The following is a 21,080-nucleotide window of genomic DNA, read 5'->3' as shown; positions in this document are numbered from 1 at the left end:
TAACCTGACTCCCTCTTGCTATCCAGTGAGGCCTGTCAGAGAGCACTCATGTTATTAACAGGCCTTGATGTGCTGCTTCTGCAGGTGAATAGCCTGATGATGCTCAATAATGAGCATGAAGAATGGACATTGGGGTGAAGTACTTGAGGGACTTCAGTGCCTGCGGGACCAACACCCACCCTGCGACTCATCACATCGAGGAGATATCTGTGATTAATCATGTTTTCTACCCAAGTTTGTGTTTTGAATTTGTTTTATTTCTCTCTCCAGAACAGAAGCGTTTGAACAACCTGCCAGGTAGGAGCAGCTGCCCAGTAATTTCTGCGGGTTTTTTTTTGTTAAAGCTTTAACAAAAGTTTTATTCTGCAACCCCCTGTAGTCTGTGCCGGGATTGTGACATAGCTTGGGGCGAGGGCGAGGGCAAGACAGAGCGGGGAAGTGGTGGCGTAGGGGTAATATCACTGGACTAGTAATCCAGAGGCCTAGGCTAATGCTCTGGGGACATGGGTTCGAATTCCCCCACGGTGGAATTAAAAGCTAGTCTAATGGGACCATGAAACCATTGTCGCTGGTTGTAAAAACCCATCTGGTTCACTGTGGTCTTTTTAGGGAAAGAAATCTGCTGTCTTTACCTGGTCTGGCCTACATGTGACTCCAGACCCACAACAATGTGGTTGACTCTTAGCTGCCCTCTGAGATGGCCTAGCAAGCCATTCAGTTCAGGGGCAATCGGGATGGGCAACAAATGCTGGCTTTGCCAGTGACGCCTGCATCCCATGAAAGAATAAAAGAAAACCAGTGGCAGCACACTCGGTTTCTTTTAACTGGTTCTCTTGATATGTGGGTGGTACTGGTAGTGCCGCTGTCATTGCCCATATCTCAACTGTACCAGCTGGCTTCATGTAACAGGTAGCGTGGGATGTGGATCAAACCAGGAACCAAGTGGCAGCTTCATCACTGAACCAGCTGGGATTTTAATTCCCATTTTTCACAGTCTTCGAGTGTCAGCTTGAAAATGACCAGATTTATTGAATCTAGTTTCACATTGTACCCTGGTGGGATTTGAACTCATGATGTTCAGGTTAGCTGCTATCGTACTGTGACCCCGACACTACTGCACCCACCTGTTGGATCATGTGCATTCAAATCACTGCCCTGTTGGTGCAGAACCAAGAAAATACAAAACCCTGTCTTGCATCCTCAAAAATAAATTTGAAGCTGAGATATTTATTTGATTTCCTGCCTCCTTTCCATTGTACAGTTGTTTTAAGATGGATCGAGGCTTTGGAGAGGGTGCAGAGGGGATTTACTAGAATGATACTAGGGCTGAGGGACTACAGATATGTGGAGAGACTGGAGAAGCTGAGTTTCCCTGTAGAGCAGAAAAGGTTGAGGGGAGATTTATTAGAGGTATTCAAAATTATGAAGACTTTTGATCGGGTAGACGGGGAGTAACTGTTTCCAATGGGAGAGGGTCAGTCGCCAGAGAACACAGACGCAAGGTAGTTGGCAAAATAAAAGCCAGAGTGGGTATGAGAATTTTTTTTTACACGGCAAGTTATGATGATCTGGAGTGCACTGCCTGAAAAGGCGGTCGAAACAGATTCAGGAATAACTTTCAAAAAAGGAATCTGAGATATTGTTGAAAAGGAAATGTTTTCAGGGGTAGGAGGAAAGTGCAGGGGAGTGGGACTAATTGGGTAGCTCTTTTAAAGAGCCAGCACAGGCACGATGGGCCGAATGGCCTCCTTTTGTGCTTTAAGATTCAATGATTCTATAAAAATGGAGTAAGAAAATTTGTTTTAGCCACTGACCTCACGCTATCCTTAGGGTATATGTATACAGTAGGCATTTACAAAGGTCAGTCTGAGAATATGCTCTGCATCGGATTACCCCGGCCAGTGTATCGCTCAAATGACATCCCCAGCTACCTGTGAATCGCTGTGACTCGCTGCACGTGGAGCCAGAGTTAGAGCGAGTGAATGACAGAGAGGGGGGAATGTGCAAGTGTACTGTTTGAAAAGAGCTCGTGATGACAGTCGTACCCAGCTCTCTCTCAATAACGCAGCAACTCCATTTGATGTGTGTTCAACAAGCACCAGAATTAGATTTTTTTTTTTAAACGCTCTATTTGTCACTTGATGTCAACTTGTTCTGATCACTTGAGAATTCAAGAAGTCAGCAAGCTCAGGCAACAGCATTCTCTCGCAGTCAAACTGTGGTTAACCCCAGAGGTTAAATAATGATTCCACTTGCTTCCTTAATAGGAGTTGTGCTGCCCAAATGGTTTAAACATTGCTACAAAGTTGGTGTATTTCTGTCACTGCACATATTTGTGCTCTTTTCTGACCAGATACTGTGCCAGATGTATTAACCGATCCCCAAGCAGAAATTACAGCCACAGACGGAACACTTCCTTCCATCAGCGCAACAGGGACGATGGACAGCAAGCGTCAGAAGGTCGTACGGATGCCTCAGCCTTCATTCATTGCGCCTGAGGATCTAGGTATCAAGGTGAGAGAGTCCCAGACTGTGTGATGTCAGTGCTGTCTTCTTCCAAAGCCTGCGTAATGCTGCTTTCTCTCCTCTCTCCTGTCGAATGGTGCCATTTCAAGAAATTTCTCTCTATTATTTCTTCTGTCCTGCAGAATGTTGAGAGGCCCAAAGATTGGTACAAGACGATGTTCAAACAGATCCACAAAGTCGGCAAAGGTAAAGTGACCTCGGGACAAGTTGGGGCTTTAAATCCCCAGGATCCCAGGTGCCTTCGAATCTGATAGTCACTCTTTCTCTCGTTCTGTAACCCTTTAAACAGCTCATGTAGTTCCTTCCTTCCTCCACCTCATCACGATTGTCCTAAAGAGGAGCTGTGGACATGTGCTCTTGGTGCTCCATTGTTCAAGCGCAGGCTGGGAACTGGTTTCTCTGGAAAAGTGAAGACTGAGGGATGACCTGATCAAGGTCTTTAAAATTTCGAAGGAGTTTGATTGCGTGGACAGAGAAATGATGTTTCCACTCGTGGGGGAGTCCAGAACCAGGAATTGATCAATAGTCACCAATAGAGAATTCGGGAGAATCTTCTTTACTCAGTGAGAATGTGGAACTCGATAGCAGAGAGTATTTGAGACAAACAGAGTAGATTTATTTAAAGGGAAGCTAGATAACCAAAGCAGGGAGAAAGGATTGGAAGGTTATGCTAGTGGTGTTAGATGAAGTAGAGTGGGAGGAGGTTTGTGTGAAGCTTAAACACTGGCGTCAACGTCAGCAGACGTGGTCTCTTCAGACTACTAGAAAAGATCGGATGTCCACCAAAGCTACTTAGTATCATCACCTCATTCCATGACAATATGAAAGGCACAATTCAACATGGTGGCTCCTCATCAGAGCCCTTTCCTATCCTGAGTGGTGTGAAACAGGGCTGTGTTCTCGCACCCACACTTTTTGGGATTTTCTTCTCCCTGCTGCTTTCACATGCGTTCAAATCCTCTGAAGAAGGAATTTTCCTCCACACAAGATCAGGGGGCAGGTTGTTCAACCTTGCCCGTCTAAGAGCGAAGTCCAAAGTACGGAAAGTCCTCATCAGAGAACTCCTCTTTGCTGACGATGCTGCTTTAACATCTCACACTGAAGAATGCCTGCAGAGTCTCATCGACAGGTTTGCGTCTGCCTGCAATGAATTTGGCCTAACCATCAGCCTCAAGAAAACGAACATCATGGGGCAGGATGTCAGAAATGCTCCATCCATCAATATTGGCGACCACGCTCTGGAAGTGGTTCAAGAGTTCACCTACCTAGGCTCAACTATCACCAGTAACCTGTCTCTAGATGCAGAAATCAACAAGCGCATGGGTAAGGCTTCCACTGCTATGTCCAGACTGGCCAAGAGAGTGTGGGAAAATGGCGCACTGACACGGAACACAAAAGTCCGAGTGTATCAGGCCTGTGTCCTCAGTACCTTGCTCTACGGCAGCGAGGCCTGGACAACGTATGCCAGCCAAGAGCGACGTCTCAATTCATTCCATCTTCGCTGCCTTCGGAGAATACTTGGCATCAGGTGGCAGGACTATATCTCCAACACAGAAGTCCTTGAAGCGGCCAACACCCCCAGCTTATACACACTACTGAGTCAGCGGCGCTTGAGATGGCTTGGCCATGTGAGCCGCATGGAAGATGGCAGGATCCCCAAAGACACATTGTACAGCGAGCTCGCCACTGGTATCAGACCCACCGGCCGTCCATGTCTCCGTTATAAAGACGTCTGCAAACGTGACATGAAATCGTGTGACATTGATCACAAGTCGTGGGAGTCAGTTGCCAGCATTCGCCAGAGCTGGCGGGCAGCCATAAAGACAGGGCTAAATTGTGGCGAGTCGAAGAGACTTAGTAGTTGGCAGGAAAAAAGACAGAGGCGCAAGGGGAGAGCCAACTGTGCAACAGCCCCAACAAACAAATTTCTCTGCAGCACCTGTGGAAGAGCCTGTCACTCCAGAATTGGCCTTTATAGCCACTCCAGGCGCTGCTTCACTGACCACCTCCAGGCGCGTATCCATTGTCTCTCGAGATAAGGAGGCCCAAAAGAAAACACTGGCATAGACTTGTTGGCCTGTTGCTGTTCTGCACGTTCTATGTAATTCTAAATAAATCAACTCGCCAATACTTTTGTCCAGTTTACACAGTTGAGTTATGTTGTTTGCCAATTAGCAGCAGAGAGATTTTTGGCGACAGCTTTTTCGCATCTTCACCTGCTGCCACTCGCTCTGCCGCAAAAATAGAAACAAACCAGGTATATTTCAAGCGATCGTGCCTCTACTGCAAGAGTTTTGCATTGCAAGTTGGTAGTGTGAGCACGGTACCTGTGCCCTGCAGGTTGGAGACTCCCTTTAGAGCACAGCGAGCCCCCCCCCCCCCCCCCGCCACACACAAAACCTTTCCCCCTCCCCCGCCCCTCCCCCACACATGCTGTGGTGTAAGTTTGTGTAGTCTGCCCTGTAAGCCTATTGTTGAATTAGCTGGCTGGTGTTATTTGTTGTAAATGTGTTTGAAGCTGTGTTCACACTTTTCTTCAGGTACTTGCTCCCCCCGTGACCTCTTTCTTGCAGCTTGTCGTCCCGCTTTTGAATCTTCACTGTTTTTCCTCTGTGTCTTTTTTTTGTCTCTCACTGGTCTACCTTTCCACTCAGACACTCCTGAAGAAAACCCATACCACCTTACCTACAGCTTCCCCGAGCTTCCTGAAATCCAGCACAAGAGTGAAGGTATCAGCTGTGTTGAGTGTGTGGGGGTGTGTGTGTGGTGCTGTCAAATGCTTAAACCCTGTTGAACCCAGTCAGTCCGAGTTGCGATTGATTTAATGTGATTGCGCTGGTTTGCAGTCAGCTCTGTGCTTGGGATATCTGTCGTTCCCTTATAGACTATACTATTAATGTATAACTTTCTGGTGAAATGGCAGGATGGAAGCAGAGTGTTTCTCTCCAATGGTAACATTTGTTGTGCTGTGTAATGAGCTTTATCACCGAGTATGCAATAATTGAAGCAGAGACCAAGTCCGCATTTAATAATAGATTGGATAGGTGGCTGAATGAGAAGGGAATAAAGGGATTGGGTGGGCTCATGGGATTAGGGCAACTGCTTGTGACGAGGATAAACATGGGCTGGATGGGTCGAACTGCCTTTTTTTGCTGTCATTTCAATGTAATTCTACATTTACTCCTCCTACTCAAAAACATAAACAGATCAAAATTGGGAGCTACAAAGGGGAGTAAATTTGCCACGGTGCAGTGCCGAGACATTGGTATTGGGAAGACCCCTGGATCCATCGTGTTAGTTAACCTTAGCCATAGGTACGGCCAGCAATTGACACCAATCCCTCTGGGCTTGGGAGGGCAAACAAAAACTAGCTGGGGGATGGGGGCGTCCTTCCAATACCTAGTGGCTGCTGCTGGATATCGGGAGGGGATTCCTGCTGCAGTCGACTAGCTTGCTGCCGTGCCATGTCTAACTCTCCCATGCTTGGGTGAGCCACAGGTGGGTTGTGGGTGCCCACAAACGCTTTGGCCAGTATGTTTCCACCTCGAGGTGAGGAGACAAGGGAAGACTGGACGAAGGAGAAATTGTCTTAAGAGTTGCAATCTGCTTTTTTCTGCAGCGGATGAAAATCCTTACACGCCCAGCTACAAGTTTCCCGAGACTACACCCAGTCCTAAGTCTGAAGGTAACAGAATAGAATGGAATCTGCCATCCACCACACAGATTCCTTTCTTATTTCCAAGTTTATCTTTCCCCTCCCATAGGTTTTTTTTAAGTTGCTTACTGAGCTGGCCTCAGCAGAGTTGGAAAGCTTTGCTATGCTTGCATCTAACAGCTGTGTTGTGATAATCTAACATATTAGCGGCCCCCAGTGCAAATGAGCATTGTCTCTCAGTAAGATGGGCTTTTGCTCGGGGTCACTACATGCAGCGATGTGCGCAAACTCTGTTTACATTCCGTGAAATGCTGGTGAAACATGTGCCTGCCAAAGAATGAGACGCGAGCCTTCCTACACCATTACCCATTCCTGCTGCAGCCACCTTGTGTCACTATCCAGCCCACCATCAGCTCATGACAATGTGCTTCAGCCTCCACCACAGAACAACGCCAGCGTGACTGTATGTAGTTCCCTCCACAGCCACAGAGGTTGCCCATTTGAGCCAGTTGCGATGACCGTTGCCACTGCTGTTTGGACGGCATTCCTGAAGGCTTCATCACATGACCTCCTGCCTCCAACTGCCCCAGCCATTGGTCGCCTGACATGTCCATCGTTGCAAAGCCCCACCTTCCCATGCCAATTGGAAAGTGAACAGCCACTTCAATACCCAATGTTGTTTCCTCCTTCTCGGGTGAAAACTCTTCTCTTGTTGGGGGTATGATTCACTGGTCTCCAAGCACCACGCATGGTGCCAAATGACCATTCTTCACATGTGAACCTGGGCAGTGCCTGTTGGCAGAATATTCAACTGTGACGCGCATAAACAAACATACTTCCCAGCATAGATGACTAGAAAACCCTCAGGAGCAGTGGCTCTGGCTGTTTTTTTTTTCCCTTTCTCTCCAATTCTAGGTCAGGGGTCCAATCCATTTCTGCCCCTTCTCTGAGCAGACGATTCAGCACCAAGCAGGATTGCAACTTGAGACTTTCTGCCTTCAACGCTCCACTGGGGGAGCCCTTGGCCTGTTGATAAGATCAGTCCAAGTGGAGGTTATAAGACATTCTCTGCTCTCTGTGGTCTGATCTCTGAGGGGTCTGTGTTAGACTATCAACATGGAGGTTATTGAACTTGTGCTGCTTTGGCTTGGTTGTTTTATCAGAGTGATTGGCTTTGTCAGGTTCTTATAGCGTTTTTCCTCTCTTTTTGTAATCCCCTTCATCTTCCTGTCATTGAACAATTCATCTCCTTTGTACCCGCCTCCCCTGACCACTAAAAATCTACCTTATTCCCAGATACGCAGATATGCAGAGATGGGTGTATCTTAGTGGAGTAGTAAACACAAGGACTCCATTTATTTTCCACTTCCGGCTCCCTAGAGGAGTTCTGCTCTGATGAGTTGGAAGGTTTCGCTGTGTGATGTTGGCCAAAGACTTTGGACTGTTACTCAGTTTCTTGTTGGCTTTGGTGCTGTGCTTCTCTGGTGTATGCAAGGAAACACCGTGAGGACAGAGCTCAGTTAATGCCAGTGGTTGGGTGTTTTCAGTGACTTTAACTCATTCCTCTTCATTACACGAACATTATTTCATTTTAATTCTACTATTTTGATGGAATTATCTTCCAGGTTTGTAAATATGAGCTTAAACCCAAATAACTCGACAACAACCAAAATTAAATCTGATTGTATGTAACCAGGGGTTGTGATTTACCAATCCGTATTCGGCAATAATCCTGTTGCTCCACAGATATGGTGTTGTCTAATCCATTAAACTGTGCATCCCTGAGGCATACGGGAAAGGAGGTCCAGGTGTGCCTTCAGTTAACTGAACTCAGCAGGTTGACCTCATTTGACCTCAATGCCTCTGGGCTAAGAAGGAAAACCCTCGCTGAGATCCAACATACTGTATCTATCCAGTAGCCCCTTGTTTGAAAGCGTATGTATGTGGATGGTGAGAGGAGGATTGGACCTGACAGGGAGGCCCCTCCCAGCTGAATTGCCTCCTCTCACATGAACAGTGGTCACTTTGATGCATCAGAGCACTATGGAACTGTAGCCAGGAAAAATCCTTGGCTTTAGAAGAGACAGCGGAGAAACATTTTCTGTGCAGCATTCACGTTTCAGTCTTAAATACAATTCATTTCAGCTTTTCTGTGTGTCCTTTTCTGTTGATTATTCCTCCTTTTATTTTGCTGTTGACCTCATCATCCATCTTAGTTCCTTCTTTTCCATTTCTTCCCTAGAAAAGGACACTTACACCCCAACCTATGTCTTCTCAGAGGTTGTTAAGAGAGATTTTCTAGAAGGTACCTTTTTCTCTTATTGTCCGCCTTGTGTGCCTCTGAGTCACCACCCCATAATTTCCTTTGCTCTGTGACCAGAAGCTGTTTCCTCAATGCCAACACACTCTTTACTGAGGCAGTAGCTTCTGACAGGGAAAGGTTTGTTGTCACGTGACGTCCAGCTTCGGCTTCATGGTGTCCAGTTGCTTAGTAACGGATGAGGGACTTCAGTTACATGGAGAGACTGGAGAAGCTGGGAATGTTCTCTTTAGCGTAGCGAAGGTTAAAGGCAGATTTAATAGAGGTGCTCAAAATTATGAGGGGTTTTGGTAGAGTAGATAGGGAGAAACTGTTCCCATTGGCAGGAGGGTCGGTAGCCAAGAGGACACAGATTTATGATAGTCAACAATAGAATCAGAGGGGAGATGAGGGGACTTTTTAATACAGCGAGTTGTTGTGATCTAGATTGCACTGACTGAAAGGGAAACCGATTCAGCAGTAACTTTCAAAAAGGGAATTGGATACTTGATTGAAAAGGAAATATTAGCAGGGATGTGGGGAAAGAGCAGGGGAATGGGATTGTTTGGTTACTTTTCAAAGAGCTAGCACAGACACAATGGGCTGAATGGTCTCCTACACTGTATAATTCTATGAATAATGTAAGTTTGGACAGTTAAACATTCAACCAAGCCTGGTGGGCAACTTTGTCAAGTCCAAAATCACGCCAGGCGGGTGGGTAAGTGGAGGGGCAGGGTGGAATCATGTCTTCAATAATGATTGCGGACAGCAATTCATTGAAAAACTTAGTACCTTTTTAAAAAATGTGTCTATGGAATGTGGGCATCGCTGGCTAGGCCAGCATTTCTTGCCCATCCCTACTTGCCCTTGAGAAGGTAGTGAGCTAATATCAATATCCATGATTCTAGTACATCATAAGGCACAGGTTAGATAGAAAAAGATGGCCTGAGGCAATTTTCCAAAGATGTGTTTTGATGGGGAAACTCCTGCTCTGGGAGAACACATTTTTGAAGTTTCTAGAAACTTCACGCAAAAGCTGACTGTGTCGTCCCACATCAATGAGGCAAAACTCTGTATTCAAATTGGATTCAAGAGTGCAACTTCTCCTTCTAACGATGGATGCCTAACTTTGTGCATCGGACTGTGTGTTAAGCTAGTTTGCACACATTGCACAGAATTCAAATGGGCAGTAGCAGCCAATTTCAAAAAGATACCCTGTAGCTAAGTGTTGGTGATTGAGGGGTATTCCATGCCCACTGTGGAGACAACTGTTAGTCAGGAATGTGTGTGAAATGCTAAACTGTGCTCTTCTCATATCATGTGCTTTTCTTTCAGATGATGACATGGATTACTATTCCCCACGGTATCACTATTCTGAGGACAGTGAGTATCATGCATTCTCTCTAAGCATAGAAACCAGGAGGAGGCCATTCAGCCCCTCCAGCTTGTTCCACCATTCAGTTAGATCATGGCTGATCTTAACAATCCCTCGATCTAATTAAAAGGTTAACATGCATTTGTTGCACATTAAGGGGACCATTTTAACCTAACTTCCTCATCAGGAAACTGATGGGATTGGGAACACACTGGTTCTATACCCTGATAAATGTTACTCTCCATTGCAGCCAGTATTGGACAAGTTATAAAACTGGGTGCTCCACCCAATCCTGAGGGTTTGTTTATTTATTTATTTATTGATACAGCACTGAAACAGGCCCACCGAGTCTGTGCTGACCAACAACCACCCATTTATACTAATCCTACATTAATCATATTCCATCCCACATCCCCACCATTCTCCTACCACCTACCTACACTAGGGGCAATTTACAATGGCCAATTTACCTATCCACCTGCAAGTCTTTGGCTGTGGGAGGAAACCAGAGCACCCAGCGGAAACCCACACGGTCACAGGGAGAACTTGCAATCTCCACACAGGCAGTACCCAGAATTGAACCCAGGTCGCTGGAGCTGTGAGGCTGTGGTGCTAACCACTGCGCCACTGTGCCACCCAGAGATCAAGGTTAAAACGATCCCCTAAATGTCTGGGTGGCACATCAAGCCAGTCGCAGGTGAAATAAAAATCAAGGGTTTCGATTGGTTCAAATAGCCATACTTGATTTGTTGGAAAGCAACCAATCCAGATGCTGCAATTTGAACAAATCACATCTGTCCATGTAATTTCTTGGATGGTTCCAACCCTCTATTGGTTTCTGACTCTGATAAGAATGCATTAAAACAGACACACACCACAGACATAGAAATCCCTGCAACAGCCATTAAAAATACAGGAAATATTAATTAGCTCGTGTTCTGTGGATAAATTCTGGGTGGGTGAGAGCGCTACATCTTGGAAGCTGTAATTTTCACCTGGCTCCCAGGCAATATATTCCCCAAAGTTTAAGCCATGTCAGATGACAAATCAAGCAGCACATTTGCAAATAATGAGGTGGAGAAAATAAAATATTTTCAGTGTTTTATACTAAAACATCATAATGTAAAAAAAATTGTAAACTCGAATTGTTGTTGGGATGGGGATATTTTTGAGACGAATTTTGAGTTTGAACACTATGGGGTCGATACAGTCAGTTGAGTGCAGAGCATGGTAACCTCCAAGCTATCCATGGCACTGTTCATTGAAGACTTAGCAGTGGGAGAGACCTCTCTCAATGAATCATTAACAACTTCAGCAGCAGCGACACGGCAGAAAGTGAGGATGGGGAAGAGAAGGGTAGAGAAACACTAAGTATTAGACTGAATCAAAAGGGGGTGTTGTTTTGGGAGGGGGAGGTGTTAAGCCACATGTCTGCAAAAGGAAACTTTGCTCTGTGCCAATGTTGACTGGAACCCTTTTTATATTTCACATACCCATTCCCCACTTTAAGCACTTCTCTCTCTCAATATGAGATCAATGAGACACACTACACAGTAACTATGGACAAGTTAGCTATTGAATCAATGTCCATCTCCAGTGGTTTGATCTGAATTCCCCTGTTAAAGTTTAATTTTGTTGGTTCTTGTAACAAAAATGAGATTTATTTTGTCTTTGGATTTGCTGGCTGCCCCTTTTAAATCCCAGTCACCGAACGCACAGCAGGTTTGATGGGCTAGGTTGAGAGTTCAAATCCCACCGTGAAAAATAGTGAAGTGTAACTCAACAAACCTGGTAGTTTGTGGGCTGTCTTCAGGAAAAGTAACCGTGGAGACTGCCTGAATGTAAAAGAAAATACTGGCTCACTTGTGCCCTTCAGGGAAGCGACTCTGCTGCCACTACCCTGTCGAGCGTTACACACTGTTCCACAACGCAGGGTTGACGCCAGTAAGCTGCTCAGTTGCACAATCATCCCTTCGGCTAAATAAACGTGGCCTTACCAATGCAGCCCAAGTCCTGAGGACACAGTCTAAAAACAACTGGGGCAAAGCCTATACAGACACATTATATCATCCGTAACAGGCTGGAACAACAGTTGCAGTGTGTTCTTGGATCAGTCATGTTTTAAATTTGAGTGATTTAGATACCCCAAATCAGGAAGTCCCAGTAATTCTCTGCAGGGATGTAAAAGAGCAGGGAATGGGACTGACTGGATTGCTCCACAGAGAGCCAGCATGGACTCGATGGGTCAAATGGCCTCCTTCTGTGCTGTAAATGACTCTGACTAGAGAGGAATTTGATGAACGAATGTCAACTGTAAATGTAAATCTACATTGCTGTTGGTTATGCTTATTAATATGAATTTATTTGATATTTTAAACTTAAAATAAGGTCTGAGATGCTCCACTATGTTCAAAGACTGGAGTGAGATCTTACGGAGGCCCAGGATGACTCCAGTGGTTGAGAGCAATCACCAGACAGGGTTTGCTGTTCATCTCCTGGGCCTAGGAACCAAAGCTGACCCAGCACTCGAGGTAGTCCCAAAGGTTTGGGGAGCTAGGATTTGCCTGTAAGAGCTACCTAAGATACAATAGCTGAAGCAATCTAAAGTAAGAAGATTGGATATGACCCAAAAATGTAACTGTCTCAGATTGGAGTGATCCAGTCACTTCTCTTTCGAGTCGAGGATACAACTGCACACAGAAAATGATGCTCGGTCTGCTAACGAGCTACACACAGATCAGGATTGATCCTTGGGCATTTGTGCTGTTAGCTGATTTCACTGCTGCTATATAGCGACCCGTACAGAACATGGGTGTACTGGAGATCGGGGTGGGGGACAGGACCAGGTCCGGCTAATATGCTTGCAGTAGTTAAGTGCCCTACTGTCACTTATTGTATAGGTCCACACGTGAAGGATGGCAATGCCAGTAAGAGTATCGAGGGCTTCCGAGACCCATGGAACTGTACCCCAGTGACAATAGGGGTATTATCAGGATGTTGTGGGATCCTTGCAACCGTACTTCAGAGAGAGCGATGAAACTATACACCAGGGACAATCGGTCCTTTCAGGACAGGAGGAGAGCAAATTGGGAAGCAAAGCTTCAAGAAATCAGTGATGTAGGGTATGACCCCAAACCACCTTTGCAAATTTGCTTCCACCCCTCCCCCACGTGCCCCCCCCCCCCCACCTCCCCAAACTCCCGATGTAAAATGGGACGGTACAGATTTGCACTGGTTCATTTGCTCGGTTGGACTGAACCAAAACCGAGCAGGAATGTGAAACTGCAATCTGTCTTTTTGATCTGTTGCAATTGGGAACTCTGCCAATTCTTTGTTTTTCCCCCCTTCTATTTTCCGCTGGCTTTTATCTTTTCCTTCTTGTCTCCATAAGGCATTGATTCCCTGCAGTGGCTTGATTCCATGGTATCATCAGACAAGGCCAAGGCATATTTATTAGTATTAAATTAACAGTGTTTTATTTGGCTGTAGTACAGAAGCTTTTCTCGCTCTCTCTCCTTATTTACAGAGATTGTCCAAAGTTAATTATCCGTCTAACTAATTCTCTTGAAGTGGGAATGCATTCTCATCAAACACGAGCTCCAGGGAATGCTGTACAATCTAATCTAAGTAGCTATTCTGCATTTGTGAGCTTAACCAGGGAACAGGTAGTTCAGTGGTGGTGAGCACAACAGGTTAGTGCAATCCTGTGCTCACCCAACATTCACACATCCCCAAGGAGTCGCAGGATAGTCATTAAGAGATGGTAATTTGGCCAATTTTCTTTTTCGAACCCTGCAACATCAGGGCCATTGTGATACCCCCTACTGCTGGCCCAACTGAGATCAGTTAACTCAACTCAGTGATGCAACTTGGGATCTTCTTGGTCTGTCTAGCTCAGCTACTCATTGCTTTCAGCAGCTGAGCCCCCAAGGTGGGGGTGGGGGGGACGTGGGGTGGGGGGCGGATGAGGAGATAATCACTGCTGTATTTGTTCTCTAACTGGTTCTGTCTACTTTCTGCAGTGAAAAGTCAGACTTTTGTGCCTCGTTCCAAAAGTACAGGAGACACCATTGACTCTGAGATGGTTGAGCGAAGATCAGCCACGTTACCTCTACCAACCCGATCGTCATCACTGAAACCACTTTCTGAAAGGTCTAGTCTTAATTGTCACCTTCTTTCCTAATGTAACTCTCCCTGGCTCAGTGGGTAGCACTCTCTCCTGTGAGTCAGAAGGTTGTGAGTTCAAGTCCCACACATAGTCTAGCCCCACAGTCTGGTGTAATACTGAAGAAGTGCTACCCTATCTGAGATGCTGCCTTCTGGTTACATTTTGATATTGATATTGTTGATATTGTGAGCCTAGTCAAAAAGAAAAAGGAAGCATTCATAAGGGCTAGACGGCTGGGAACAGACAAAGCCCTGAGGAATAAAAAGAAAGTACGAAGGAACTTAAGCAAGGAGTCAGGAGGGCAAAAAGGGGTCATGAAAAGTCGTTGGCAAACAGGATTAAGGAGAATCCCAAGGCTTTTTATACATATATAAAGAGCAAGAGGGTAGCCAGGGAAAGGGTTGGCCCACTCAAGGACACAGGAGGGAATCTATGCATGGAGCCAGAGGAAATGGGCGAGGTACTACATGAGTACTTTGCATCAGTATTCACCAAAGAGAAGGACTTAGTGGATGATGAGTCTAGGGAAGGGAGTGTAGATAGTCTGGGTCATGTCGATATCAAAAAGGAGGAGGTGTTGGGCGTCTTGAAAAACATTAAGGTAGATAAGTCCCCAGGGCCTGATGGGATCTACCCCAGAATACTGAAGGAGGCAATGGAGGAAATTGCTGGGTCCTTGACAGAAATCTTTGTATCCTCATTAGCTACAGGTGAGGTACCAGAGGACTGGAGAATAGATAATGTTGTTCCTTTGTTTAAGAAGGGTAGCAAGGATAATCCAGGAAATTACAGGCCGGCGAGTCTTACGTCAATGGTAGGGAAATTATTGGAGAGGATTCTTCGGGACAGGATTTACTCCCATTTGGAAACAAATGGATTTATTAGCGAGAGGCAGCATGATTTTGTGAAGGGGAGGTCGTGTCTCGCTAACTTGATCGAGTTTTTTGAGGAAGTGACGAAGATGATTGATGAAGGAAGGGCAGTGGATGTTGCCTACATGGACTTCAGTAAAGCCTTTGACAAGGTCCCTCATGGCAGACTGGTACAAAAGTAAAGTCACATGGGATCAGAGGTGAGCTGGCAAGATGGATACAGAACTGGCTCGGTCATAGAAGACAGGGTAGTAGTGGAAGGGTGCTTTTCTGATTGGAGGGCTGTGACTAGTGTTGTTCCGCAGGGATCAGTGCTGGGACCTTTGCTGTTTGTAGTATATATAAATGATTTGGAGGAAAATGTAGCTGGTCTGATTAAGTTTGCAGACGACACAAAGGTTGGCGGAGATGAGGATTGTCAGAGGATACAGCAGGATATAGATCGGTTGGAGACTTGGGTGGAGAAATGGCAGATGGAGTTTAATCCGGACAAATGTGAGGTAATGCATTTTGGAAGGTCTAATACAGGTGGGAGGTATACAGTAAATGACAGAACCCTTAGGAGTATTGACAGGCAGAGAGATCTGGGCGTACAGGTCCACAGATCACTGCAAGTGGCAACGCAGGTGGATAAGGTAGTCAAGAAGGCATAAGGCATGCTTGCCTTCATCGGTCGGGGCATAGAGTATAAAAATTGGCAAGTCATGCTACAGCTGTACAGAACCTTAGTTAGGCCCCACTTGGAATATTGCGTACAATTCTGGTCGCCACACTACCAGAAGGATGTGGAGGCTTTGGAGAGGGTACAGAAGCGGTTTACCAGGATGTTGCCTGGTCTGGAGGGTATTAGCTATGAGGAGAAGTTGGATAAACTCGGATTGTTTTCACTGGAACGATGGAGGTGGAGGGGCGACATGATAGAGGTTTACAAAGTATGTGTGGCATGGACAGAGTGGATAGTCAGAAGCTTTTTCCCAGGGTGGAAGAGTCAGTTACTGGGGGACATCGGTTTAAGGTGCGAGGGGTAAAGTTTAGAGGGGATGAGTGAGGCAAGGTTTTTACGCAGAGGGTGGTGAGTGCCTGGAACTTGCTGCTGGGGGAGGTGGTGGAAGCAGATACGATAGCGACGTTTAAAGAGGCATCTTGACAAATACATGAATAGGAAGGGAATAGAGGGATACGGACCCCGGAAGTGCAGAAGGTTTTAGTTTAGACAGGCATCAAGATCGGTGCAGGCGTGGAGGGCCGAATGGCCTGTTCCTGTGCTGTGCTGTTCTTTGTTCTTCGTTATTTTTTTGCAATGTTAAACTGAGGCCCATCTGCCCTCAGGTGGATGAAAATTGTCTATGGTACTATTTTGAAGAAGAACAGGGAGCTCTCCCGGGTATCCTGGCCAACATTCATCCCTCAAGCAACATCACTAAAACAAATTTTTTTGGATCATTTATCACATTGCTGTTTATGGGATATTACTGTGCTCAAATTGGTTGCTGCGTTTCCTACATTACAACAGTGACTACACTTTTTAAGTACTTAATTGGCTGTAAAGCACTTTGGGACATCCCGATGTCATGAAAGGTGCTATAGAAATGCAACTCTGACCTTTTTCTTGAATCTGTAAATCTAAAGTCTACCTGGATTGTCTAACCATGTTTAGTTTTGCTTTACTCCTACTTTACACATGAAGTTTTTTACTTTGAGTGACGTGACATTTCTGCTGATGGTTTTACAATAAGTCATTGCTATAAAAAATCATGGAACAACACAACTTATATATAGTGCTTTTAACATAGTAAAACGTCCCAAGGCTACTAGGTTTACTTGACTAATACCTGGAATGGGCGGGCTGTCTTATGAGGAAAGGTTGGACAGGCTAGGCTTGTATCTGCTGGAGTTTAGAAGACTAAGAGGCGACTTTATTGAAACATAAGATCCTGAGGGGTCTTGACAGGGTGGATGTGGAAAGGATGTTTCCCCTTGTGGGAGAATCTAGAACTAGGGGTCACTGTTTAAAAATAAGGAGTCGCCCATTTAAGACCGAGATGAGGGGAAATATTTTCTCTGAAGGTCGTGAGTCTTTGGAACTCTCTTCCTCAAAAGGCAGTGGAAGCAAAGTCTTTGAATATTTTTAAGGCAGTGGTAGATAGATTCTTGATAAGCAAGGGAGTGGAAGGTTATCGGGGGTAGGTGGAAATGTGAAGTTGAGGTTACAATCAGATCAGCCGTGAATGGCGGAGTAGGCTCAAGGGGCTGAGTGGCCTACTCCTGCTCCTAATTCGTATGTAAGGGGCTGAGTGGCCTTTGTGCTATAAATTTGACATCATGCTGAGCCCTAATTTCAGGAGCCCTCTCTACAGTGTGTGATTTCAGTGCTTTCCCCATTAGATAAGCAAGTTTGTTGATCAATGTTTACATGGACTTGGTATAGTTCACACAAATATTTACCCAACTTAAAATAAGATGTGGTTTAATTTGTCGGTCCCGTCCGTTTTACAGCTACAGGTCTCTCGACAATTAGCCCATGTTCTTGCTGCCAAGAAATGTTTTCATGTCGCCAAGGAACTCGCAATGGAGCACACAGCCTGTGCCAGAGATCAAAGAGTGTGCTGATTAAAAGGGGATTAACGTGGGTCAGACCGAGGGCCAACGTCCAAGGAAGTTCTTGGTTTCCATGGATACCAAAGAGTTCACAGTTGATTTTTTCTACCCCCCCCCCCCACCCTTTCCAGGAACGACTGGGGACCTCTAGATAAGAAAGTGGATACGCGGAGGTATCGTGCAGAGCCAAGGAGCATTTTTGATTACGAACCTGGAAAGTCTTCAGTACTTGCTCATGAGAAAATGGTATTGTGCCAAGCATGGCCTATCTTTGCCTCTATATCTCATTTCTTGTATCTAACACTTGTCTCTCTGTCTGACCAAATGCTTAATTTCAAACTCTCTTATTGTCTGCATGTCTACAGGGCAAAAAATAATGTGGGGATAAAACCCTTGATTGGCTCAAATACCTCTGCCCCTGGCCACTGTAAGGAAAACAACCAATCACACACCTCCATCTGTTAAGGGAACCATGCTGATTTGATGGTTTTAGTCAATGGGACACACCTTCAGCCAATCATAAGATACAAATGCAAAATGCTGCAATCTGAGATAAAGGCAGAAAATGCTGAAAATTCTCAGTCGGTCTGGCAACATCTGTGGGGAGAGAAACAGTTAACATCTCATCAGAAATGACCTTTCATGAGAGCTAATTTACCATATCTCTTTGATACAAATTTTCATTGGCTTAAAAGGCCACTAATGAATGCTGACAGCCTTCAGGAAACAACCAATCAAATACCTGAAAATGTTTTTTTTGCCATTTTTTATATTTCACTCGACTTTTTTTATTTAAAAATGACATTTATAACATAAAGAAATGCCTTATTCTGAAAAGAATCTCAAAACTTGCCAATAAACCCATCTTAGAACACCTAAAGCAATGTTTGCCTCCATAGATATGTGTAGCCTAGGATTTGTTTATCGCTCCTTTGTGCGAGCTTGGATTGTTCAGCCTGGGCCCAGATGGTTTTCATACCTTCGACTAAGCAGCTGCTTTGGGACCAGGACACAACACAATTGGGGTGATTCCCTAAGCAAGGGCCCACGGCATGTAATCTCGAATGCTGTCAGCTCCTATCAGAAAACTACCAGTGTGATCTCTGCCTTCTTCCAACCATTGGTTTCACACAGGAAAAAAAAAAGTGACTGAAAATAGCAACAAACTGAGCTGGATTAACTCACTGAGGTTGAGCCTTATACAGTAGCCAGAGTTGACTGGAGCACTGACTCTGCTTTTGGTCCGTATCATTTTACACCTTAATTAACAGGAAGGCATTGCAGGGTAAGCTTTATAAGTTGGAACTCCCATTGCGGAGCCTCACCTGATTCTTGGTCCTCCTGATCCCCGGGCCTTAACATTAGCTGCCAGAAATTTGGGAGGATCTCGCTCCAGTCTCCTCTCCCATCAAACTATATTCCTTACGTGGGTGAAAACTTCCTCCAAACTGACTACTGCACCGGCTTCTAAATTTAGATTTTTTTTTTTGGAGAGAGATATATGATTGTACTTGAAGCAGATTACATTTTTTAAACTCACTATTCTTTACTGACAACAAAATGGAAACTCGATGACCTCCAGTTGCAGAAAAGTTTTCGGACGAGAAAATGAAACCAATAACTACATTTAACTGAAATTCTCACAGCATTTAATAATTATACTATTTACTAAGCTGATCCAAACCCTTATTTTGAATACATTTTATAACGCAAGTTAATTCCAAATGATGACAACATTTGTCCGATTTATTAATTTATAAATTTGACTCTGCCTTGCCCATAAGCAGCATCCGAAAAATCAGCACATGTTTGTAAAAGATGAACCTGGTGGATAGAAAGATCTGGGAGCCAATGCTTTTAAGAGTGAAGTGCCCAGAATTTAAATACTTGGACATTCAGAGGGTAGACAGTGTGACTCGTGAATCACCTTTTCTTGCTCACTGCTTGTGGATTTTGTGCTGGAAGAGAACTCTGAGGATTCCTTTGAATGCTTTCATTGATTTTCTTGTCACAGTGGCTGCATGCTCAGCTCCTATTTTGCATGCAACCTGTGCAGAGGGCAGAGTCTTGTGGGTTTCGTATTTTGCTTTTAGCCCTGGATGACAGCGCAGCGCTCAAAGTCTAAAGACCTGAAGGTGTAAAACTCTGTATAACAGGACAGCCAGTTTAACACTGCTACACTCCCTGACAAGGATAGACCCACACACACTGACTCTCACCGCGTTAGAGTTGCATAAGCACTGACTGTCACTTGGGGGCAGTTTCGTGGGTGTTGACTTTCGGGGGGCAGATTTGTGGGCGTAGACTCTCGGTGGGTGTAGACATTTTCGGGGGTACAGGAGGTTTCCATTTATGTTTAAAGGAAACACATTTGATTTATACTTTGGCCACAAGACTCTCCCTGCCAAAGTGTGCAGAGCAGCAGAGTGCTAACAAGCCTCCATGACTCCACTCCACATCTGGCATGTTTCTGCATGCGTTCTTGCCTTGTCACTCATTGGGTTAAGTTCCTTTTTGGTGTTGAAGCCTGAAACCCAAGTGCATGATGCTGGAAACACAGACATTGGAGTTTTATTTCACTGAACCTTTTGCACCAGAAGACAGAAGAAAGCAGCGAGAGAGACCCTGTGCAGGCACTCATGCAGAATAGTATCTTCGGCTTCAAGAGTGATCAGGTGCAGGATGAAAATCATTCAAACCATCGTGGAGAAGAGACTGGGAGAGAGGTAAGCACAGTTTACATTTGCATGCTCTTTGGGTACAGATGCAACTTTTACGTTCCATTCTAAACAGCTTCTTCATTCTTCCAGAGGTTTTGTTAATTTGCTTGAAGTCCATGTTGTCCTGTAGCCCATATCCTGGAAAGACGGTCATTTCAACATTACTTTACTTAGCCGTTATAAATGAGAACTAATTTAATGTGGCTGTGGGTGGTGTTTGGAGCATGCTGCTTCAAAACCAGTTGGTCCCCTTAGAAGTGGAGAGCCGCAGTTTCCCACTGCTTCTCAGTCACCCTCTTGTCCAGCCTGTGGTTTAGTTACAATAAGCTGGGGGACATTTTTAAGAGGAATTTTACGTGGTGCCATGGCATGATGATTGTGGGTTAAAGAATCAAGATGTAATCTCTGACCCATGCCCATGGCTGCAGTGGGGCCTCGTGACAAATTTGGAGAGAAGCGTCTGGGGAGGGAATTTGTTTAAGTCTCTGAGCTTAGACTGAGATAGGATGCAAGTGATGGAGCTTTGGACGAGTTGGAACTTGTAAATTTTGGAGCTGAAAGAACAGCGAGGATGGTGTGAGAGTCTGAAGCGGATGACAGCAAAGGGTCTTTGTCCCTTCAGTGGTGGGAGTGCGATAGGGACTATTTTTAATTGGACTGAGGAAGGTGACACCGGATAGCTCTGTCACCAGGATAGAACCACAAGTTCCCCCTCAATCTGACGAGGGCATCATTAATTAAACACTCTCATGGTCAACTGGTGCCCACCAGTTGTGAGGTCAGGGCAGAACGATTAGCATTTCCTGGAATTTGGGATTGTGGAGGAAATTCAGTACCAGATACTTGCACCTCAAATTCACAAAAATA

At 45.2% G+C, this 21,080-nt stretch overlaps 1 protein-coding gene across 1 annotated transcript in view; it reads left to right on the top strand.

Moving 5' to 3' along the window:
- Nucleotides 1-21,080, top strand: part of LOC137355285 (sorbin and SH3 domain-containing protein 1-like) — a 147,980-nt gene that overhangs the window by 42,289 nt on the left and 84,611 nt on the right. Inside the window, exons 9-16 of the mRNA XM_068020241.1 lie at nucleotides 271-297; nucleotides 2,354-2,514; nucleotides 2,649-2,712; nucleotides 8,424-8,486; nucleotides 9,816-9,863; nucleotides 13,878-14,007; nucleotides 17,625-17,739; nucleotides 20,091-20,219. Of these exons, the coding sequence (XP_067876342.1) occupies nucleotides 271-297; nucleotides 2,354-2,514; nucleotides 2,649-2,712; nucleotides 8,424-8,486; nucleotides 9,816-9,863; nucleotides 13,878-14,007; nucleotides 17,625-17,739; nucleotides 20,091-20,219 (737 nt within the window). The remainder of the gene's footprint in view (nucleotides 1-270; nucleotides 298-2,353; nucleotides 2,515-2,648; nucleotides 2,713-8,423; nucleotides 8,487-9,815; nucleotides 9,864-13,877; nucleotides 14,008-17,624; nucleotides 17,740-20,090; nucleotides 20,220-21,080) is intronic.

Source organism: Heterodontus francisci, chromosome 42 (genome assembly GCF_036365525.1).
Source record: "Heterodontus francisci isolate sHetFra1 chromosome 42, sHetFra1.hap1, whole genome shotgun sequence".
Lineage (NCBI taxonomy): Eukaryota > Metazoa > Chordata > Chondrichthyes > Heterodontiformes > Heterodontidae > Heterodontus > Heterodontus francisci.
The sequence above is the reverse complement of the archived record's forward strand: the minus strand, read 5'-3'. Positions and strand labels throughout refer to the sequence as shown.